Here is a 25,327-nt window from a genome sequence, read left to right as displayed (position 1 = left end):
CATAATTTTATCCATAAATATTTCATTCTGTTTCTGGACTCTCTATTCTGTTCCATTGGTTTAATTGCATATCTTGCTTTAATTCCACTATGTTTTAATTATTTATATTAATAAAAAGTCTTACTGTCTAATACTTTTCCATCCTCCTATTTCCAGAGTATATTGATTGTTTTTCCTGAATTTTCAGGTAGGTTATAATTTTTATTATGATCTTATAGGTACTATATGTTTAATATAAACATTTGATAATTAATAAATGACTTAAGTAATAGGAGTGGTGTGGTAAAAATGTGCATTCTTCTTTGTTGTTTGTATCAGAGGGAAACCTTTAATATTTCATCATTAAATATAATGTACGTTTTAATATTTTTTCATATACTTATGAAATTAAGGAAATTTCCTATTATTCCTAGATTGCCACAAGTTTTTTAAAATCATAAATGGAGGTTAAAGTTTAAATATCTTTCCTAAATCTATTGAGAGAATTGTATGTTTTTTTTTCTTTTACTGTTTCCATTAGTTAGATTAACTAATTTGAATCGACTGTTTGATTTTTGAATGATAAACCAACTTCATATTCCTGGAAAAAGACAAATAATTTTCATATATTATCTATTTTATATATATTTAGACCTTACTTGCTAATCATTTCTGGGTTTTTGCATTAATTTTGAAATAAGTTGGAAAGTGTTCCTCATTTTTCATTCTCAAAAATTGGGATAAAATTGGCATTATTTTTTCTTAATATTTGGCAGTATTTGCTAGTGAAGCTATCAGGGTCTGTGGTTTTATTTATGGGAAGATATTTATTTTTAATTCAATTTAGGTAAATTTTATTTTTCTGGAAATCTGTTCGTCTCAATTTTAAAATATATTGGTATGTAGGAGCTTCCATTCAAGACAGTGGTGTAGGCAGACACAGCTCGCCTCCTCGCACAACCATATCAAAATTACAACTAAAATATACAACCTATCACTCAGAACCATCAGAGATTGAGTTGAATGTAAGTCTGACAACTACAGAATTAAAGAAACCACAGCCATACAGATTGGTAGGAGGGGCACAGACTCGGAACAGGCTGATCTTTCACCCATGTATGATGGATAAAAATTCTGGTGGGATATCTTGGGAGCGAGGAGTCCCAGCCCCACACCAGGTCCTGCAGCCCAGGGTTCCAGTGCCAGGAAGATAGGTCCTCACAATTTCTGGCGGCAAAAATCAGTCAGCACTGAGTCAGTGGAAGAAACTTCTGGAGCGCCAAATAGTTCCTCTTAAAAAAAACCCCACACACAGACTCACCTACTGAGACTCATCCCCTCTGAGCTTCAGCACAAGGACAGCAACTTGAAGGGCACTGATGGCATACGCGGTGGGGGAAGAAACTGAAGTGTCTGGCTTCAGGCAGGCAGATGTCATTGTCTCTTTTCTGAGCCCTCCCCCTGAAGAGCCACAGAGCTGAAAAGCTAGTGCCATATTTGAGACTCCATGAAATTAGCTAATAATGCTTGACCTGCCTTGGGGATCACTTACCACTCTGCCCCACCCAATTTATAGGCCCATCTAAGCTGCTTTTCCATATCAATGGCTGGTCTTGACACAGGCTTCACAACTTCCTAAATCCTATCAAATAAGCAACAGCTGGCCTCAGGGAGCCCCAGGCCCAGCACTAGCAGCAGCCAGCCTAGATTTACAGTTTGGCTTTGCTTGGGAATCTCCAAGCCCAGCACAAGTAGCTGCCATCTCAGATTGCTTTATAGCTCAGAAAGGGAGGCCCGGGGCAAAACACAGGTGGGGCCTGACCTTGGCCTGCACCACCTGGGAAACCCCAGAGCCAGTGCCCACAGTGGATAGCTACAAACCACTTTGAAGCACTGCTACCTTGCCCCTGCACAGCTGATCCTCCAAGGAGGGCAGAAGTTGGTGGTCAGTGGTCACAGCCAATCCTTACAGCTAGCTGATCAGCCTGGGTAAATCCCTCCCATTGATCTGCCAACAGCAACCAAGGCTCAACTACAAGAGGGGGGTTTACTCAGTCTATATGAAGGGTACACTTTGAATACTCTGCTTGGGTGATAAGGGAAGCTGTGCCACTGGACCCTACAGGATACCTACTATATTTGGGCACACTACCAAGACCGAGTCAAAGCAGGCTGCCAAACAGAGTGACAAAGAAACATGCCCCCCCCCCAAAATATCAAAGCCCCAGGAAAAGAGCTAAATGAAATAGGAATAAACAATCTATCAGGATGCACAGTTCAAAACAGTTTTTAAGGATACTCAAGGAACTTAGTGAGGACTTCAGCAGCATAAAAATGACCAGTCAGAAATGAAAGATACACTGAAATAAAGAACATTTTACAGGGAAATAACAGTAGAGTGGATGAAGCCGATAATCAAATCTATGATTTGAAACATAAGGAAGCAAAAAACTACCAATCAGAACAAGAAAAAGAAAAAAAGAATCCAAAAAAAATGAGGGTAGTGTAAGCAGCCTTTGGGCAACTTCAAGAGGTCCAACATTCACAACAGAGGGGTGCCAGAAGGAGAAGAGAAAGAGCAAGAAACTGGATATCTGTTTGAAAAAAATAATGAAAGAAAATGTCTCTAATTTGGTGAAGGAAATAGACGTGCAAGTCTAGGAAGCACAGAGAATCCCAATCAAGTTGGACTAAAGAGGACCACACCAAGACACATAGTAATTAAAATACCAAGGCTTAAAAATAAAGAGAAAATCTTACAAGCATTAAAAGAAAAGCAGTTACCTATGAAGGAGTTCCCATAGACTATCAGCTGATTTCTTAAAAAAAACTTTGCAGGCAAGAAATGTTCAAAGGGTTGAAAAGCAAGGACATACAACCAAGATTACTCTGTCCAGCAAAGCTGTCACTGAGAATGAAAGGGCAGATAAAGTGGTTCCCAGGCAAGGTAAAGCTAAAGGAATTCATCATCACTAAGCCATTATTATATGAAATGTTAAAGGGACTTATTTAAGAAAAAGAAGATCAAACCTATGAACATTAAAATGACAACAAATTCACAACTATCGACAACTGAATCCAGAAAAGAAAAACAAACAAACAAATTAAGCAAACACTCAGAACAGGTATAGAATCATAAGTATGGGAATCATTTAGGGGGTTATCAGCTGGGACGGGGAAGGGGAAAAAGGGGGAAATGGTGTACAGATCAAGATGCATAATTGGTAGGAACAAAATAGACATGGGGATGTTAAAAATAGTACAGGAAAGGGAGAAGCCAAAGAACTTGCATACATGACCCACAGATAAGAACTAAGGGGGGGATGGTTGGAGGGAAGGGGGATACTGGGCAGAGGGGGGCAAAGAGAAAAAAATTGGTTCAACTGTAACAGCATAATCAATAAAATATTCTAAAAAGATTAAATCAAAATAAAATAAGTTGTCCCAAAAAAATGTATTGGTATGAAGTTGCTAATTATACCTTTTCACTATTTTCTGACGTCTTCAGGATCTATAACGATGTCCCTTTTTCACCCTGATACTGGTAATATGTGTTATTGTTTATTTTTCTTCATTTGCCTCTGTAATGATTTTATATGTTTTTAGCCTTTCAAACAAATTTGAGTTTATCATATTCAGTGTATGCTTTCTTTTCTACTTCACACATTTTTTGCTCTTTAAAACTTTTTCCTTTCCTATTATTTTATTTGAGTTTGTATTTCTATGCTATTTTTTAAGTGCAGGGCAGGAATACTTTGCTTACTGATTTTTTTTCAGTAGTGCTTTATTTCTACTATAGCCTTTAAAACTATGTATTTCTTTCTATATATGTCTTTAGCTGCATCTCAAGTTTTGATATGTAATATTTATATTAGAATCAGTTTAAAATATATTCCACTTTCCATTTTGATATTTTCTTTGATCCATGCATTAGGTGAAAAATTACTTCTTCATTTCTACATATATGAATAATTTATCTTTTTTATATTGATTTCTAGCTTAATAGTACTGTGGTTATAAAACATTCTGGAAGATTTGAAACCTTTTATATCTATGGAGACTTGCTTTATGTCCCATAATATTTAGAGATTTCATATTTACTGAGAAAAGTATTCTGTGATTGTTGGATGTACTACTCTTAGTTCATATTTGCTAATTGTACTTTTCAACTCTTTGTTATCCTTACTGATTTTTGTGCAATTGTTTGATCCACTATTGATAGTGGTCTATTAAAATGTCACATAATATTTACTATTTATCTACCACAGTATAAATACTATTTATTGCAATCTTGGAAAACCTAATACAATTATCATTACTGAAGTGATCTGAATGAAGCTGGGCAGATTCCTTTTGTGTTGGTCTATTTTTTATTTATTCCTTTGAAAATATTCCTACTTTTTATCTTAGGTAGAACTTTTTGAGGTCCCAAAGACTAATGAGTTGACTAAGGCACTCTTTGTTTGGTGGGACCTGACTTTTCCTCTTTGTCTTCATAGTACTGTGAAGCTATTAAAAGCTCAACTAATCTTTTCAGACTTGAAGCCCTTCTGTAGTTGCAAATGTCCATAGCGCTATCCTGGCTGGTGTGGCTCAGTTGGTTGGGTGTCGTCCTGCAAACCAAAAGGTTGCCTGTTTGATCCCTGGTCAGGCAAGAAAGGCAGCCAATCGATGTTTCTCTCCCTCTCTTTCTGCCTCCCTTTCCCTCTCTCTAAAATCAAAAATAAAAGTAAAATTTAATAAAAAAATCCACAGGGCTAAAACCATCCAAATACCAAGTTTATGTTTTTGTTATTCTTCTCCCATATCTTTGACCTGTAATTCTTTACTACCCTATGAGCTCTCCATTGCTTTCAAACATTTGTATAAATATAATTTCCCTTATTTTCTAATATTCCTAGAAGTATAGTTAGTCCTATTTCTAGTGGAAGTGTTGCTAGCTATGACGTTAGTAAGCTTAACCTGAGCTCCAGTTCACTATTCCATAAAACAGAAATCTATTATTGACTTTAAAACTTCCTAGTGCTTGTTTTGCATATAGTAACAACTCAGATAAGAATTATATTTGACTTTATACAAACTTTCTTTACTTAGAGGTGTGATCTAGTCTGGTGGCTTTACATATCTTTATACACTTGACAAGCCATACTTCTTTTCTGGTGTGTCTTTCAATGTTCTATTTAACATTCATCATTTGCTGTTTGTATTCAACTTGCTTATGCTGTCAATATCTAATATAAAAACTAATTCATCTAAACAACCCTTCTTCACATTTACTCCTGTTAGTTTAGATAAATCTCTTCACAGTAACGATTTTTTAATTACTTAGATCCAACAAGTTTGAATCAACTTTCCGCTCAAACTTATTCAATTGCAAAGATCTGATTGGTCCTAAAAATGTCCCCCACCTATACTCTTTTAGCTCCATCATGTGAATCTTGTTGTGAAACTTAGCCCCATATCTTTGGATTAGTTTAAATGTCCCCTAATTCTTCTTTCTGGTTTCAGATGTTCATACATTCCTTCTATCCTGCAGCCCTTCCAGGTTAATACAGTAGTCTTAATATAGCATTTGATAAAGACTTCAAGTGAATCTGGTACATTCAAGTATAAATTCCAAGCCATTAGGTGGCATACAAACCCTTCTATTGGTATATAACCTTATGTTAACTAACTCTCCCTTCAAACTATCTCCAAACTACTTTTAGATGACACTTCCACTCTGTACACATCAGTATATTCAGTCCTCCAGGATGTGTGTGCTCCTCTTCTTCTTGTCTTTATTCATCAACTTGGATCCTTCCTCCCTAAACTAGAACATGTCCTTCTCTCGACTTTATTGAATCCTTCACACCAAAAAATGCTGAGTTAATCTGTGCCACCTCTACCAATCTCCCTTTCCTCTGGAGCTGGGAGCAATCCCTAACTTCTGAAAATCTGGAAAGTCTGTGGGGATGCAAATGGTACTTTGAGAGACTGCAGACATCAGACTCAAAGGGAGATGAGTTTTAAATTTTTCCCCAGTTGTGTGATCTTGAGTAAGTTACTAGTTTCTTGTCTGTGAAATGGAGTTAATTCTAACTCTTTTGGAGGGCTCTTACAAAAATTAGTTATGACAGATACAATAGGTGAACACAGAATAAAGTACCGAGTACATAAGAGTTGCTAAAATAGGTGGTAGATATGATTCATATTGTTAGTAAGACTCATTTAAAGTTAATCATGTGCTTTTATTGTCATTTATCTTTAATGCATATATTCTATATATGCCACTGGAATATAAAATCCTTTAGATTAAGAACCATGGATATACCTTTGCATATTGTGAAAATAACTGCTTGAAATATTTGTTGACTGACAGCATATTTACATGAGTTCATAATGTTTTTTCAGAGTAGACTCGCTGACTATTATTTTATGTTGATAAAGAGTTTATGATTGTAAAAAAGTCTTCAAGTTTTGGTATAACCAGACCAGACCTGAACCAGGCCAGCATTCACTTCTGAAGGCAGTCACCGAGGGGACCATAAAATCAGTGAACACGAGCATATTGATTGTGCTCCACAAAGGAATTCTTCTTCTATTGAATAATCCAGTCAAATGTCATCTTTGCATAAGAGAAAAAATAAGTTTGATGACAGGCAAATGTCTCAGAGGTGGGGAGGTGGAATCAATTTTAGTCATGGAAACAAGTGGAATCAATATTCAGACCCCAGTTTACAGATACACTGACTGGGCTTATAGAAAATCAAAATGCTGACTGCACTATGAAAACAAACCAACCCACAAATACTACAGCTCTCCAAATGTAGCCATTTGAAATCTCTGTATCTTTTTAGAGAATTTTCAAGACATGACCAATCAACCTGATTTAAGAAACACAGTGATGATTATTAATATACTATCTATTCAGACTTTTTGTACATCTGAACACATTCACAGACACACACACACACCACACACACAAAGTCAGGGGTAGAAAACTGAGCTCTCCCATTAATAGTACTACCTTCTATTCTGATTACAAAATCTCATTTAGATCACCATCTATTCTTTTACCCCTTTAAAGAGTTAAATATCCCAACTACATTTACATAGTCTACATTTTCAAAGAGTTCTATATGCAATCACTAATTTTTAAAAATGTATTTGCTAATTGGCCAAGTGTGATCTCTGAGATGGAACTTTCTAGAGACACTGAGATTTTAAGGCTAGGGACCTGAGGCAGGGCCACATGCTTAAAAGGAGTTTCCACAGAACTACGCTTTCACTGTGTGACTTTTCCTTCAAATGGCTGATTAGAGGGTTGCCACATAGTGGGTGTAGGCAGCCATGACTTTCTCACTAGGTTACTTTAGAATTTATAAGGCAGATGTCTGGAAATGGGAACTTAATACATTAATTAATTCATATGTCATCCTGTTCCCCAAAAAAGCTTTTTAATTTAATCTTTATTGTATTTTTTCCATTACCAGTTAGTCCTCTTACACTCCCCTCCTCCCAGCAACCACCACATTCTTGTCCATGTCTGTGAAATCTTTTGCCTTTTTGCTTTTTAGGGAAAAGAAAAAGGACCAGAAAAGTGTTAGTGTAGTTTGCAACACGTAAGAGTTTGCTAACAGTAATTTTAAAAAGATGAGAAATTTTTCTGTGAGAAGTAGAAATGTTAGAGAAATGAGGTTATCACAAAGATTGGCATATATGAAAACCCGTGCAGGATCCTCTTAATCTTAGTTCTAGGCTATTTAACAGTCATCACATAGAAGGATTAATTAGAGAGTCATCCTAGGAATGGACAATTTTTAGGAAAGGTAAAACTGTTCTTGATATAAAAACATAAGTAAATTTCTTTCTATAATTTTCATAAAGGAGATAAATGTATAATCTAATGCATGTGTGACCACCACAACCTGAACATGCTTTTTGTGATAGTGCCTTCAATACAGGCACTTTTACTTGAAACAATTTAATGTATTGGAAATTGTCTAGAGAAACATATTTTTGTATGTAAAAAATATTATACCTGATTATTATTTTCTAAAAGGATTTATTAAACCCTTTTTGATACAGGGTTGAGACAGATTTCTGATATTCTAAAACTTTAGAGTTTTTAAGCTCTTTAGGTCTTAAACTAGTAGAGTCTTCCATGAATCTGTGGGCAGCAGGGGGCAATATCAGGGGGAGAGTGACCCGTGGGTGGAGCTGTGGGTGGAGCTATCTGCCTGTGGGAATTCATAATAACATATTCACATCCTCTGTTATTGCTAGGGCAGAATTTCTAGTTAGGAACCCAAGAATCAGAGCCTGCTTTCTCCACTTTCTTTTAAAAGTGCACATCTACCCACATACCGCCAGGCAAATGCTCAGCTGAAATAGGTCACTTAGCCTAAATAAGAACTAGTAGAAATCAGTATTATTTAAAATGTTTTTTAGGTAATATTTCATCTTATTGATTTATACAAGTTTTCTTTCACACACACTTTCATATTTATAGATGAGGCTTAACACTTACTGTTAAGTAATGTTTTTAAGACTTTTTCTCATTTATCCATAGGCTTTGCTTTTTTTTGTTTGATGGTTTCTATTTTTGGTTGCTATCATATCAGATTACCTGATATAAAACATGCTGTTGACAATTGAAAAAATAAATTTTTCTTATTAGGGCATCTTGAACCATTATAAATAAATTATTGTAAATGTTTTATAATTATAAAAATGTTAAAACATCAAATATAAGAACCAGCTTACATCAAGGTTATGAAAAAATAATATAAGTTTTTAAAAGTATCTATCAGCCCATTGTTTTCACTTTTCTTTCAGTAAAAAATTTATTGTGGTGATGTTTGTTTGGTTTCCACCATAATATGGAAGTACTTGGGAAATAAAAAAATATCAATATACAACACATTTAAACAAAATATCAACATGTGCATACAATCATTTTCTTTTGTTACACACACACTGTCCCATATTCTCTTCCCTGTATCACTGTCCCTAAGCATTCACAGGATAATCAACACTAGGTCTATTAAGACATTTTACGTATTTTTGTAGAATCCAAATGCCAAGGAAATAAAAGGATTATGGTTGATACACTCAGATCAACTCTTTCAATACCCAAATTACAAAGAAAAGTTACAGGAAAAAATGGTGCTTTATTCGGAGCAACACAAATTAATATAAAAGACAATTTCTTAAGACTTGAAAAAAGCTAACACATAATTTTCAGTTATGTGCTGATTTTGCACTTTGATGAATGGAAGATTAAGAAAGTTCAATGAATTACATAAAAAACTACTCAGTTACAGAGTCATAACTAAAAATTTAGCTTTCCTATCCCTGATCTCTAAAAATACAGCTTAAGCCTTTTCAGTAATACATTGACTTTTGCTTTTAGAAAATGGTTGTTAAATGGGAAGCACAGGCACTCTAAAAAGCAAGGAATAGCAACAATCCTATCGCCCCTTATCTTTGAGAGTTTCCTTGTTCTACATAACAAAATTTTCAAGTCTCTACTATGAAAAATAAAGGAAACCTTTATAAATAGTAAAGGGACACACCAAGCTTCTGGATGAAGAGATTATGCATTGTACAAGAGAGCCATTTTTCCCAAATTCATTTATGATTCCCAGAATCCCACCTAACAATTACCAAAAAAAAAAAAAAAAAAAAAAAAAGTGCATTTGCAACCTGAGCAAATGACTAATCAATGAATTTTTATAAGTTTTCTTTCACATGCTCTCGAGATCTTTATAAAGGAGACTTAACACATACTGTTACATGCTGCTTTTAATTATTTTTCTCATTTATTCAGTGATCTAGTTTTGACGAAAGAATAGACTAGAAAGGAATAACAGAGAGATCACTAGACCAAACTATATACGTAGTACTACTACATATTGATTATTAGAACAAGCACATTTTTACTGGTACCTCATTTAGGTCTTCTTTATTGGCAAATTCATTCTTACTCCTTTAGTACATTCTGTGGGCAATTTTTTTTCTATAAGAATCTATGTTTTGGATATTATTCCTTAGAACAGATTATTACAAGTAGTATAGATTAACATATTTGAGTTTTACAAACATATATTGTTAAACAACATTATAAATATCATAATAATTTACAATTCCTCCTCTTCTATGTAAGAGTTTCTACTTCCTATCACTGGATGCTCTTTTTATTGACTTTATAGATAGGGGGAAATAGATACTATCTCATTAATCTGCATTTTTTGTGTGTGGTGTTCTCATATGTTCGGGAGCCACCTGTATTTCTTCTGCCATGAAATGAGCGCTGGTTCTGTGTTGGTGCTTAGAATCTAGCCCAGTGAAGGGTGGAAAACCAGGGCAGTGGTGAGCTCCTGGGTGCTCCTTGCCCCTTACATCCTGGATGAATGGCAGTCTTGCCACACAACCTCCCAGAATGGGGCGGGGTTCCTGCATTTGTGCTGTGCAGTCTGTTCCTTGAATGGCAGGCTCGGATCTTCTAGACTGCTCAGATGGAGGAGGTTAAGTCAAAACTAATTCATTTCAGACAAATAATTTTTGCGGGGATATCAGAACTTTACAGAATAGATGAATACTTAAGGTAAGTAGAGAGGTGATTTGTATGTTATGTATATCTTTATATGTTATATATTCCAGGCAAGCAAAAAACACAGCTCATTGCAGCCTGAGCTTTTCAGAGTGTGCTGAGTAGCACTTGAACTCTACACATGAGTTGGCAAAAGTAGGTTTACAGTTTTTTATGGAAATAATACAAATAATTCAAAAATTAATAAATATTATGTGCATGTTCACAACTCTAAACCTACTTTTGCCCATCCTTGTATTTCTCATCTTATAAAAGAGGGCAGTCGAACCAGAGTAATTGAGGCCACACTAATTCAAAAGAATTACTGACCTTCTCTTCTCTGAGAAAGGTGAAGGTGGAAATAAACCAAGATATACTTAATTCAGAATGTATGGTTAATGCATACCCCCAAATCCACATTAAATACGATTTCGTAAGAGTTAGAAAAAAAGAAAAAGAAATGTCCTTTTTCCTGAGTTCGACTAAAGGATTATTGGATTATTTTAAAAGAAACAACAGCAACTAACCTTGCCATTCTTTATTTTAGCTTGAGATAAACACTTCCATTTTTCTGGACATGAGAGCCACACTCCTCATATACATTATCACACTTTCACATTGACATTAACCTTTCTATTGACCAAAACTACACTTTAAGATACCAGTAAACTGATTTTAAAAGGCTTTTATCAAGTTAGAACAAGGGAATATTAATGCAAATGAAGGTAAAGGATTCTATGACTCACATGCAACTTTGGTTTATTTTCTCCCAAATGCAATCAACAGATTGTGTCTGAGTACAGTTCACCTACACGACATTAGTTATTTAATGTAAATCCATCCTGCTAAGAAACTATATTGTAAATGAATGTATTAAAATGCCATAAAACATATAAATATAATATTCTTCATATCAAATTGAAACTATAAGAAAATAAATTTTAAAATTAGAAATAGAATAACAATGAACACTTTACTCATTGTTAATAATGTTATGGATCAATGCCAGGAACATGCAGCTTAAAAAACCTACTATTTGTAAATAACAGAATTAATACAATTATACTGTTATTTTTAAAAATATTCCTGCACAGAAAATGTACTATTTAAAAATTACAGCTTTCACCAATATTACTGTGATACATTAGTCCTTAACACTCTTATGTAGATGTGAGAGGTGTGCCTGTATGAAGCTTGGATATATATTTAACCAATAATTATGAAAGATATTCTTTTAACTACAATATCAGATTCTCTAAAATAAATAACAAAAGTCTTCAATATAAGTTCTTCATGTATTTGCTATATTATACTAATCTGGAACATTCCTTCTTTTCATTAGCATTGTGACAACCCATGAAAGGTCTTTCACATAAAACATAGACTCTAAAACATATGAATATATGTCCCCACATTCTAAATTTATCATGTGACAGGTTAACAAGACACCATCTACATCACTGATTAAAAACAAATTTCACCACAATAAAAACCTCAGGATTATTCCTAGATCAAATTTTGTTTTAAACACATACTTCTTGGTTTAGTTTAAGAAAAGAACAAGAGCACTATCTCAGCCTCCCTGCTGTGGCTGGAGTTCTATTTCCAAATGATCTGATTACAGCACTTTCCTGGCAGAACCTTTTAATTCTAGTAGAACGGCAGGCTCTCTTTAACTTGGCCTTTTTTGTAAAAAATGATCTGGTACCACCTGAAAAGACTCATCTCCTTTGATTTTCCAAACACAAATTCTGCAGTGACATGCTCGAATATCTGCAGCTCCACAAACATCTCAAGTTCTTTCACACCTCTGTGCTTTTGCATAGCTGTGATTTTAGCCTAAAATATACTGACCTTCTTAAGGATCTTTATTTATCCTTTGAGTTAACACATAAATCATCTCTTTTGAAAACCTTCAGTGACCTTCAGAAAAAGAATAAACTCTACCCACTCTGCTCCTTAGCACTCTGAACATATCTCTAGTTTAGAAAGTATTGCGTTACATTAAAACAATTTGATTACACATTTTCCCAAATCCCACTAGATGGTGGGTGCTTGTTGGGTGGAAACTGTCATTATTAATATGATTTATCACAAGCACAAGCTACAATGACTGGATCAGAGCAGGCACAATAAATGTTGTGGAATGAATGAATGAATGAGTCTAGGTTGCAGACTCCTGGAAATGTATCCAATGTTCAAACCAGTTCTAAACTTTGTTAATGAGAGCAGAACTTCTCTAAAGGGTTCTAGCTATCTCATGGAATGTAGACATCTTCTGGGTTGTACCTTAGAGAAGCCCAGAGGATCCTCTCTGCATAGATTTCTTATTTAAAAATCTTAATATAGCTTTGGAACAAAGCTGACACTTTGGACTCTTAATGAAAAATATCAGGCAGATATTTTGTGACATCATATCATTTCTATCATCATGTCAGCAACGATTTCCAGCAATGGAATGTTCCAACGTTTAAAAGGTAGAAGACAATAGGAAGGAAAAAAAGATCTTGTAACAATAGTGACAGAAATAAAAACGATGCCTTGAGGCACTTCAGACACTCCACCAATTCCGCTCGCTGGCTTACCTCTGCTTTGGTAAGGACAATAATGTTTTCGTAATCAAATGTTCTGCAGAAACAAAACAAGTCCTTCTTTCAACCAGATTGTCACCTGCATTTTTTTTTCATACTGAGAAACTTATACAAGTTAACGTTTTTGGAAAGGCCACATTAGACTCACTCATATAATGTAGGGATTTTGCAAATGTTATCACAGATTTTTTTAAAAATAAAAGAGAGTGATTGATTAAAAAGGAATTTAGTATACATCTGAAAAATAGAAGCTGAGGCAGCCACTCATTCACAGCAGAAACTTTCTAATCTCTTTCTGTGTAAGACCTCTTTTGGGGCAAAAATAATGAAGAGACTTTACTGGTTGAAAAAATGGCTTCAGGTAATAAAAGCAGCTTCAAGTGAAGACAGATCCACTGGCTCAAGTGACACCAACAAATGCCTCCATCTCTCCTCATGACTTTTGTATTTTCAACTTTCTGTAGTGACTCTGGACAGCTCCAGCAAATCCTTTTGTTATTCCTGCACAAGCTCGTGGGTGTATTCCCTTCGGCGAGCTCAAACTGGGTCATGTGCTCATCCTCGAAGCAATCACTCTGGCCAAGTGTGTGGGTTATAGCCCAGGTGGGGAAACGGGATCAATCCGAGCAAGGCTTGTGAATAGGCTTAAAGGATGGATGAATTTCTCCAAGAAAAATCAAAGGCACAGTTGATCAGAGAAGAGAATGAATAAATGTTGAGGAGGCAAGAAACCTATAATTAATATATATCTTTAAAAATATTAATCAGTTTAGCAATCTCTTTTGATCAAAGATTTACACTTTTAAGGTATAAGAGCAAAGGTTTAAAATTTTTACTAGTTAATTTACTTAAATTCTCTACCTCCTTTTAGCTGGCCAAACGGAAAGCTGAGAAAACACACACTGCACTGATCTTGTGGCTTTTTATACTACATGCCTTATTTCAACAACTGGTGCCCCTAAGATGCAAGAAATCTCAGACTGAGAATCATGGCTAAAGAGCATCTCCTTTATTATTTCCTAATGTGGATTGTTGGTGAGTTTTCTTGGAAGATATATATTCCTCAGCTCCCACTTAATGCAGTGTTTAGTACCAGCAATCTTGAAGTTCAAAGATTACTAGACTTCTTTTCTCATTATATTTAATTGCCATTCTACATCAATATTTCCTGATCTTATGTAAATCAACTTAAGTTAACTTTCTGGCCATAGCCAATGACTTATCTTCTTAAGAAAAGAAAACTGCAATTTCCTGATATGACACACTCAGTGCAATAGTTTGGTCATACAAATAGAAAAATGCACACTCATAATCTACTTGAAAATTAGTAGCAATAAGTTACAATAATTAATTTTCACAAATTTGGTGAAAAATAACCCTAATTATCTTTAGAAGACATTGCTGGTCAATAATTTGAATCAATAACATGTCAAGTTAAAAAAGAAATGTAATACAAAGATCTGTTTTGCTTGTATAACAGGTGAAAAAATGTTCTATTATGAAATTTTACTGTTATATACTTAATTTATAAGTATATATAGAATAAGAAGCAGGTGCCCATTTCTTTAAAGCCATATATAAATTCTCTTAAAATAAGAACATTATGAAGGTATTACAGCATATTTATGAGCGTGCTACTTAATAAAGTAAATGAGATAGACTACAAATCATTTGATCAGTATGGGTAAGTAGTAAAATTCTTATTCTTAGCCAAACAAAAAACAATAGTCTTTGTGCTTAGTTAACTTTTTCGCTATTGATCTCAATGAATACTTAAATAGTATTTACTCTGCATTAGGCACGATTCTTAGCACTAAACATATATTGACTCATTTATACTACACAACAATATTATGTGTAGGTAATTGTACTATTCTTCTTTCACAGATGAGGAAACATAATCATAGCTGATTGAAATAACTTGCCAAAGAAAGTGGTGAGCATTTGAATTTGTGTACTCTTTGCTACAATGACTGGGTTCCAGAAAATTGAATCTCAACAAAAAACAGTCTAATGATAGAATGCTGTGAGGAAAATCCTTCAGATTATAGGTTTCTATGTACATTCTGCTTTTTTTCTCTTTATGCAAATGATCTTTTGCTTTGGTCTGCAGGAACTTGAGAGTAAAGGAATTTGAAGGCATTTTAAGATGATAATAGTGTGTGCAACTTGGTGTCAAGCTTCATCTGACATCTGGTAGGCAAAGTCTGAATTTTCACTTAAAGCAATAACAAAAGTTTACTTAAGGAGAAATTGAGTCATTTTCTGAAAAGATGTGATGTTTAGGGATAAAAGAAAGCAAGAATTTAATGATGAATCAGAAATTTACTGACAATCTGCTATGTAGAGCACAGTGCTGGGTATACAGAAATAGGTCATGATCCCTACTCCATAGTAACTAATAGGATAGAGGGGAGAATGAGTAACAGCAAAGTATAAATAACCAAATTCTGTAAAATGTACAATGGTGTAATAAAGGACAGGAAAAGTGATCAGTAAAATGGGTAAAATAAGATGGGGAAGACATTCTGTGATTCCCAAATGGCTTTGAACTTTATGCAAAAGGCAACAGGAAGCCAGCAAGAGATTTTAAGCAGACAAATGACGTGGAGACAAGATTTATGGTGGGAGATCTGTAATCCCAGAGAGAGGAAAACCGGATCCTGGGATACCAGTATTTCTATTCACTAACTGCCTTGGTTCTTCCCAGACAAGAAGTTTAACTATTTTAAACTAGCACACCACTTTCCATCATTGCAACCCTAACCTCAGCCTCACTTCCATCTCTTCCCTCAGTTATCTGCAACAGCCTCTTCACTTCTCTACTCCTTTAATGTTTCATCTCAACAGAGCAACGTAGGTTACTCTCTAAAAGTATAAGTCAGGTTTGGTCACTCACCTGCTCAGACCCTCCAATAGTTTATACTATATGATTTATCATCCTTTCCTCTCCAAAAAAAAATCTATGATTAAAAGGTAGCATTAAATTATTTGTTTTGAAGTGCACAGAAGAGAATTTATGACAAATTGGGAGAAAAATAGCCCCTCTGAAAGTAACAGCTCAAAGTAGAATATGTAAAAAAAAAAAAAGTCACACCCCAATTTCTGTACCCAAGGAGCCACATCTATATTTGAACCAAGTGTAGATTATGAGATAGTGAACTTTAACTTGATGATATAATTACATGAGGATTTTTGTAGTTATGGGTGAAGAGAAATTATCTTTTGCACATGGATGAGTAAAAACAATTGTGACCAGAAAGTAGATTGCAGTAAATTATTCTTTGCCATTGTTCTTTGTGATGTCTCTCATCAAGAAGCAGAGTCTTTTCTCTACCCATTATATCTGAGTTGCCATTGCAATTTTCTTTAATCAATAGAATGTAGCAGAAGTGGCACTGTACAAGTTCAAGGGCCTGTCACCTTCTGTTTTTGTCCTGTTAAAGCAGTGCCCTAAAACCACCATGCAAGAAAGCTGGTCTAGCTTCTTGGTGGATGTGAAGCCCCAATGCCCTTCAGCAGACAGTCAGCACCACCTGCAAAGCACGGGAGGGAGGCCAGCTTGGACCTTTCAATCATAGCCCAACGTCACCAGTGAGCCCAGAAGACACCTGAACAGACAGGTCCCACAATCATGAGACATTCTAATTGATTTTTTGTTCAGCCAGTGGGTTGGAGGTGGTCTGTTACCCAGCAATAGTTAAGTGACACATGGCCTGAGAGGTAAATAGGGAACAAGAAAAAGGCAGAATCAATGAAGTCATGGGAAGACAAAGTCTGACGGGGGATAAGAGATAAGCAGAGTCAAGAACAGACAACAAGGGGCCGGGCTGATGTAAGAAATCACATGCATCTGTTTATTTTCATAACTAAGCCTAGTTTGACTGGAAGGTGTGCTTTCTATACATACAAGCTTTTTTTGTACTGACCCAGCTATACAAAAACTAGTTCCCCTAGGTTGTGTTAAGGCATTTGACCACCCATGATAAAGTGCAAGGCTATTTTCTCTGATAGTTGCCAATTGAAATGGTAGCTAACACTTCCTGGGAAATTTGTATCATTATCCCACTAATTGGTAAGTAAATTACTGGTTATTTAATTTTCATCTGAGGTTTCTGCTAAATGTACACTACTTTTAAAAAGAAAACTCTTTCACAAACTTAATTCTTTGCTAAGGCATTGCTATGCAAAAGAACAATGGCTCAACCCTGAGAGTTTTTTTTACAAACCAAACACACGCGCGCGCACACACACACACACACACACACACACACAGAGGAAAGATCAGGGTACATGATGCCAGATTTTTTAAGGCCAAAGTAAAATTGTGATTACCATAAACCAACAGTGAAGAATAACCTATTGCTTTAAATTAAAAAAATATTTCATCTTTACAACAAATTGAATAGAGAATCTCAACCCAATTACAGGAAACAAACTCCTACCAACAGTGTTAGGTGATCCTAATTGTAAAGTAAGAGACCTTAGATTTAAGCATAATATCCAACCTAATTATATTCCAAACACATTAAATGGTGTAGCATTCTACAGGAAGGAAACTTAGTTGATTTATTGCTTAAATTATGGAAAAAACAACTCAGTTACAGAGCATATTCTTGCATTTAAAAGATCAGCTTTTCCATGTAATGGCTGTGTAATTGGTGTTAAGAAGCAGATTTCAGTTCCAGGGAGTGATCATGCTTCAGAAATTGTGTTCTCATCTAGCTCTATACATAAGAACCGATATTCTCTATTTTGCTTCTTTCTTGCCCCTTCTCTTACTGGCTTCTCCTGGGAGCACATCCTTAATAAACTTTGTGTATCCTAATCCTTGACCTGGCCTTTGCTTATAAGAAAGCTTATTTATATCCTCAATCCATCAAAATATTAGTCTCAATGAGAAGCTTTGTAGCTTTCTTTCTTACTATTCCTTGTGCCTTGCTCCTCCTTTAATCCTTACCCCACATACCTCCAACCCCTCCAAACTGTTATTCTTTAACAAATATACATGAACAAATTAATTTAGTGCTTCTACAGTTTATAAGTTAGATGCAAATTTTACTATAGGGCTTCAAATAAAATAGAGCAGTTACTTGCCCCATCTGTTCTCACACTGAGTCTTGTTTCAAGAGGTAAACATTTTCACTATTTTTAAAATTGTCCTTTTAGTATTGTTTTATTTTTTTCAATTACAGTTTACATTCAATGTTATTTTGTATTAGTTTCAGGTGCACAGCATAGTGGCCGATCATACAATTCACAAAGTGTTCCCCCAGCACCTCGGCACCCACTCGGAAGCACACACAGCCACCGAGATGCTATACCTGTATTTCCTGTGTGGCACCCGGCACCCCCATGGCACTTGGTAACTGCCGATCTTTACTTCTCAACCCCTTCACCTTTTTCTCACAGTTCCCGAACCCTGCTCCCCTCTGGCAACTCTCAGTCCATTTTCTGTACCTTAAGTCTTTTTCTGTTTTGTTGTTTATTTATATTGTTCTTTAGATTTCACATATAAGTGAAACCATATGGTATTTGTTTTTCTCTGACTGACTTATTTCACTTAGCATAATAACCTCTAGGTCCATTTACGTTGTGACAAATGGTATGATTTCCTTCTTTTTTATGGTCAAGTAATATACCATTGTATGTATATACTGCCACTTTTTTATCCTCTTGTCTATTGATGACCATACATGGTAAAAAACACTGCAGTTAATAGGGGTGCATATATTCTTTCAAATTAGTGTTTTGGGTTTCTTCGGATATAAACCCAGAAGTGGTAGCTGTGGAACTGGATCATAAGTCAGTTCCATTTTTAATTTATTGAGAAACCTAGGTGTTTATTCCTATATATACCTCAAAATATAAAACTGATAGGTCCTTATATTCCTCCCAATACTGAATTCATGAGAAAAAGAACACAGACATGAACTACTTGGGATAAAGTTAGGATTCAAGCCCTCCCTTCCCCCTATTCACATGTGGATACTTATGTCATTCCGGAAAGATCAAAGTGGTAGGAAAAATTTCAGAAAAACTAAGCAGTCCCATGACAAGCCAGTTCTGTGAATATTAAAGTTATCTTCCCCCCATTTCTCACAGTTAGTTTTTTTGGTCACTTCTGATGATATGCACACGTTTCCAAAAAGAGGCAGAAGAACTTACTTTAAAGTCTTGCCTCAGTATTAATCTCATCAGGTGCTAATCATAGGCCTTCTCCACCATCACGCACGTCCAGCCAGTTTGCTAGGAGTCTCTGGGTAACAGAATTGGGTTTTAGGTTCCGCTAAAAAAACCTTTTGTCATTTTAGTACAGTGATTCACAACTGTCACTGCACAGCAGAACCATCGAGGAGGCTGCATAAAAATGGATCTTTCTTGGACTTGCTTCCATAGATTGTGACTCACTCAGTGTACAGATAAGGCTTAGAAATCTGATTTTACAGCACACTTTCAAGGAGATTCTGACACTGGGGTATCTAGGGCACTCTGCAAAAAACAGATCTAGTATCTCTCAGGATAAATTGAAAAAATATATGCATAAGATGTATTCTCACACATATGACACCGTATCTTATACCTATTTATATATAACTTATAAACATCTAATATTATTGATATTATAAGTTCTTCCATCTGTGCAGAGGAATTGATTGGCAGACATTCTTAATAATACAATACTTTTTAATCATAGTGATTTGACACAATGGTGTGTTACAATCAGGTTTTAGGTGTATATAAAACACTAGTTGTTAATGACATTTAAAGTAAGTTAGTTAGTTTCCAGTAATAAGTGAGTTATTGGAGGTTATCCATATAACAAAGGTATTCTCCTTTATTTGAACGTTGATATGTTTTACCCAGCGGGAGAGGTGGGAGTCGAACTGGTGCCCTGGTGCTTTAAGAAAGGCAGAACACCCTGAGGGCCCAGGCCGTCACTGCTCTTACGGTGGGAGCTGTGTAATGATGAATTGTGGGCGTCAATATATTTCCACAGAAATATAATTTTTTGGTTTCATAAAAATCTGTGTCAGGTATAAACACGAGTCATGTACATCAATGTCCCTGATTATGTTAACTTTTACTAACATGGAGAAAAATAAGAAAGGTAAGAAATTACAGGCATTTTGAAACTGCTGAGGTTCACTGCTTCATTAAACAGAACCCAAAATTAAATCACAAAACTGTGGTTTTGGAATTCACAAAGAGAGGTATCAATACTCTGATACCTGAAAGAGAGCACATGATAATAAAATATGGGTGGTATCTTTTTTTTTTCCCCCCAACAGAGGGGAGGACAATGTAAAAACAATATTTGGTTTGTGATATCAGGTAATGGATAAGACAATAGATTTTTCCCCCCACTTTCATCCAAATAGTCTGACCAATCAGTTTGGGAAATAAAATGCCTCACTAAATTTACACCTTTAAATAAAACACAGGAAGATTTCACAAAAATTGAAATAAGGAAGATTTAGGTTTTCTCATTGATCCAACATCCTCTAGATCCAACATCTGCCCCACTCAACATTAGCACCAGACCTTTGGAGTAGTTCCTGGATTTGTGCTCCAGATCTAAAATTGCTTTCCTGAACATCTTTAAATTATGAGTAACATTTTTTCTATTACACACAAAAAAATGTTTCTGAGTTCTCTTTCTTGCACTTCTGTATTACTTCTCTGTCAGAGAACTGACACAGTACTCTTCCCAGGAGCTCTCACAATCCTTCCCCAATCATACTCCTTAGAAGACAGTTGGAGAATGAATGAATGAATGAAGCACCAGCAAATCCTAATGATCTCTGGAAACCTTGAAAAAGGGTATTTCAGGAAAAAAAGACATTAAATGTTTTGAGGTCATTAACAAGGTTATAAATGTGGGAGGAATATGGGACGAAAAAATGCTTTTTTATTATTTGCTATGTTCATAGGCTCTAATTCTTCATTTCCCTAGTTGAGCTTTAACTTAATTATAAAACAAAATCTATAGCTGCAGCCAGGCCTAAAGGTAGAGCCTGTACAACTAATCAACTTTAATTCCCTGGGTTCGATTTAATTACAAAACAACATTTGGTGCAGCTGCTAAACACTTACTAGGTGACCGACCACACGGTATTAATACTGGAGTAGTATTTATAGCTCTCCAGCTTTTGCTCAGATTTCATCAGCTCAATTATGGTTCAATTGTATATAAATCTGAATAGCCTCCAGGATATACAATAATAGGGAATTTTCTTGATTTTATACACCTCTGTAACTGAGCCAGTTAAAATATTGAGCTTCACTGAAACTAATTGTTAGGAAGTAAAATTTAATGATGAGAGGGATGTACTGATAAAGGACAATGGTAAAAATTGAATATCAATAGCATGCATCTCACCCTTTTTAATTTGTGCGGTCTGTGAAATATACAAGGTGAAACCAGCTTGTGTATGCTGTGAACTATCAATTTGCTTTTTAGGTTATAGCACATGTTACTTTTCAATATAATGAGGTATAACTAACTTTCTTCTTGTTCTTTCATGTTCCACAGGATAACTTAGGAGGTGAATACCTGTGCTACAAAATATTTTACCTAACAAAATTAGAATTAACCAGTGATTTTTTAAAAAATAATCAGTTCCTCTAGAATATTTAAAATATACTCAATTTGCACAAACATTCAGGAAGAACACTGTAGCAAGTGAGATCTGGTTTTTCATCTGATAATATTTGGGCAGAAGTTTCACATGCAATTAACTTTTCATCTTGGCATTTTTCATTTTTATTTTAGCTCACCCAAATATACCTTTTACCATATGTAGGATCCCAGTTCCTCTCTGGGTCTGTAGGAGGATAAGAAAAATTATTTCAATTAGCGGGGAAAAAGTCAAGAAGTGGTATCAGTAGGGGTGTTACCAATGATGCTAAAATAAATATGACCCTTAGTGTTCTTACAGCAACTCAGAAGATAACACAGAGTGCCATCTAATCCAAATTAGGGTTTGAAGTGGGTGTATAAGTGCAAGGGAATGCATTTCTTTTGCCTTATTTTTCCTAGATGTCAATCTCCTTCTGTTCTTTCCATTTAGGGCAGAACTGGGTAAAAGCTAAAGAGAGGATACATCATAGCTAATTATATTTACAGAGAAAAAAAAGCAGAATACACAAAATTCACTGTAAACTATCTGGAGCAATAATCTCTTTCTTCACCTTCCAACCTCAGGAGCCGATTTGGATTTTACCTGGTGCTGTCCTGCATGACTACCTTGGACCCTGGACAAAGAGCCCACTGTAGCCCAATGTCTCAGTAGTAAGAGTGTCTGTCAATCTCTTACCCCAGAGAGCAGCTTTCTCTCCCAAACAGGGGCTGCCTCACAGGAGGCAATGATTCTGCAAGCTGGAGGACAATCGGATGGAAGGGACTGTGATAGTCACCAGATATTCCAGTGCCCTCGAGAGGGCGCCAGAATGTTTCCACACGTGCTGTAGGCAGCGCGGACTGTCAAACCAGAGGTCCCTGGGGCTTTTGGTGCTCATGATGCTCTGCTGTGGAGAGTCATGGGATTCGAGAGTGAGAAGGGACCTTAGGGATGATTGGGAGCCAGAGGTTTTAAAACTAGGTCTGGGGAAGTTCTCTGTTTCCTAAGTGTGACAGCGATTGCTGAAGAGTAAGGGCCTGAAAATAGTAGCAGCACTTGGGAAGAATGTAAAAATCTTATGTCACTGCTAACAAGACAGCATATTTTATCAAACAAAAATCAGTTGCAGAAGTCCAAGATGATTCCTGTGGTTCAGGAAAAGAACCTTGTGGAAAATCACCATCCCAATGGCTCTATGACATTCCTAGATCGGAGGCCCCCGGAGCTCAGCAGGTTGGCTCAGGAACTCTATGGTGAGATAGGCCTGGTGGATCTGGGATCTGAAAATTAAATTATATCACTGAGGTGTACTATCAGGGTGGCAAATAAAGGCTTCTCAAGGCAAGTCAATCGACATTATGACCCTTTGCATTTTTTATGGAGATTTAAAAAATACCACTGAGAAAAATGTTACCTTTTCTTATTATTTTAAAAATTAACAATTTAATACATTATTGGCCTAGTGATGATTTCTCATTCTATATTACTTGTTTTCAAATTAAAAAATATCCTGTGATTGTTGAAAGAAAACCTTCACTGCCACCAGCAGAAAGAAAGAAAGAAAGAAAGAAAGAAAGAAAGAAAGAAAGAAAGAAAGAAAGAAAGAAAGAAAGAAAAGAAAGAAAGAAAGAGGAAGGAAGGAAGGAAAAAAAGGGCACTAAGAAAGAAGAAACAGGTATTTTTATGTTTGCAAATGGAACCAATTATGCTGAGAGGAAATGAGATTTAGACACAAGGTAAAGCACAGGGTTGCACGGACATTTATAAAAGCAGCATAGGTATGCCTGCCTCACCATCACTGTTGATGCAGACAACCTCTTGAACTTGAGTGCCCGGACCGCATTCTTTTCCATTATCTGGTTCACAGTCTCCAAGCCTCACTGCTTTCCACTCATAGCAGGATGGCTCCTCACAGGGAATGGCTTCCAGTAAGTGAGGGCAGCTCCCGGTGCCCCCAGAGCCTCCAGTGGGCTCATTGGTAATGCGCCGCTTCCTCAGTTTGAAACCTGAATTATTGGGGAAGGAACATATTTATCGTTACCATCCTGGGTTGTAGAAGGCTGAATGGAACTCTGAATAAAAGCTGGATGAATTTAGCAGGTAGGGTCATATCTGCTTTAATCACCAAACTCTAGCTTTAATGTGAGCTCATTAATAGTTATTAAATGCATAAATGAATGAATAAACAGAATGACCAATGAAGAACTTTTGGTGTTAGCTTACTATAGTAAAAATAAGGCAAGACATGCCTTGTATCTCCCATCTCCCCCAGGGCTGGAGTTGGGGGAGGGAGGGCGAGGCGGGGGGAGGGAGGGGGGGAAAGAGAGAGAGAGATATCTAGACTGATTTTTCTTGACTTGGAAAGTCTGTAGTAATAAGATATTCAAAGAAACAATGAAATCTTAAGCTATTCAGAAATATTCATGACCAGACAAAAGTGCTGTTATTTTAAATTCTTCAACACTGTATCACACAATTAAATCTGAAAAGAAACCTCTAATAAATTGCATAGTCCCAGAGAAATTGTCTCTCTGAGACTTAGTTGATTTTACACTCCCTGGAAATTTGAATTAGGGATATAACATCTGGGCTTAATGAGGAGTAGTCAAAGTCCGACTCTGTGCCTTAATAGCACGTAAGTGTTGCCTTTCCTGACAATGTACAACAAAATTAATGTCTGTTTATTGCTGTGTGAACATATTAAAATCAGTAGGACCACTGTCCTTTAAAACAAAATAGGAAAATGATTTTAATTTCTAGATCATGTTAAAATTACCCCACCATAGTAATGGTTTATTACTACATAATAAACAATTGCATTTAATCTAGTCTTCTTAGATATATCATTTTCATCACAGAAGCAATACCATTTTGTTTTTGTTTTTACCTTTAAAGTAATGAGTTCTGTTTATTAGGCACTAGCTATGAGTCAGACACTGAATTTAGAGCTTTGTTTATTATCTCATTGAATCTTTAGAGAAAACTTGGGTGGCAGATATTACTACATCCCTTCCCCCTTACAGATAAGAGGACAAAGATTTAGATTAGATAATTAATATATCTAAACAATGTGGGACCGAGTAGGTTTTCCAATCCAGATCAGCTTCACACCGTAGTTCCTCATAACGACAGCACTAAATTGCCTTATATGTTCTCCATCTATTGTCTACATTAACAAGTATCCTGCTTACTTTCTTCAGTTTTAATTCTCTGGTGTCATCACCAGAGCAGGTTTATTAATCTTTTATAATCAATACTCTTTCGCCATTCTGGAAAATACCACAAATAAATAATTATAAGTAACACAGAGTGGCATTTTTAAATAATTCATGGTTCGACTCCTTTGGTGGGAGTTTTAAGCTCCATGAAGTCATGCTAATATTACATACCTTTTTTGCCTTGCTGGTCGTTACAGTTTTCATAAGTACAAGGTCCCCAGGCTGACCAAGGTGAAACCTCACATTCGATTGGACAGGGAATGTGGCACAGCTGGGTGGTATTAGGAACAGGGCCAGTGCATAGTTTCAAATCCACTGGTTTTGAAGCTGTTTGGAGAG

General features: G+C 35.8%; 1 protein-coding gene across 1 annotated transcript in view; it reads right to left on the bottom strand.

Moving 5' to 3' along the window:
• The window catches only part of THSD7A (thrombospondin type 1 domain containing 7A), a 319,686-nt gene that overhangs the window by 112,758 nt on the left and 181,601 nt on the right, over positions 1 to 25,327 (bottom strand). The window contains exons 6-7 of the mRNA XM_054564186.1: positions 25,160 to 25,315; positions 23,564 to 23,776 (exon numbers count right to left, since the gene is read on the bottom strand). Coding sequence (XP_054420161.1) covers positions 23,564 to 23,776; positions 25,160 to 25,315 — 369 coding nt within the window. The remainder of the gene's footprint in view (positions 1 to 23,563; positions 23,777 to 25,159; positions 25,316 to 25,327) is intronic.

The sequence above is a fragment of the Pteronotus mesoamericanus genome, unplaced genomic scaffold (assembly GCF_021234165.1).
Source record: "Pteronotus mesoamericanus isolate MK-2021 breed Mesoamerican mustached bat unplaced genomic scaffold, CSHL_Meso_final scaffold_85, whole genome shotgun sequence".
Taxonomy (NCBI): Eukaryota; Metazoa; Chordata; class Mammalia; order Chiroptera; family Mormoopidae; genus Pteronotus; species Pteronotus mesoamericanus.
The sequence above is the reverse complement of the archived record's forward strand: the minus strand, read 5'-3'. Positions and strand labels throughout refer to the sequence as shown.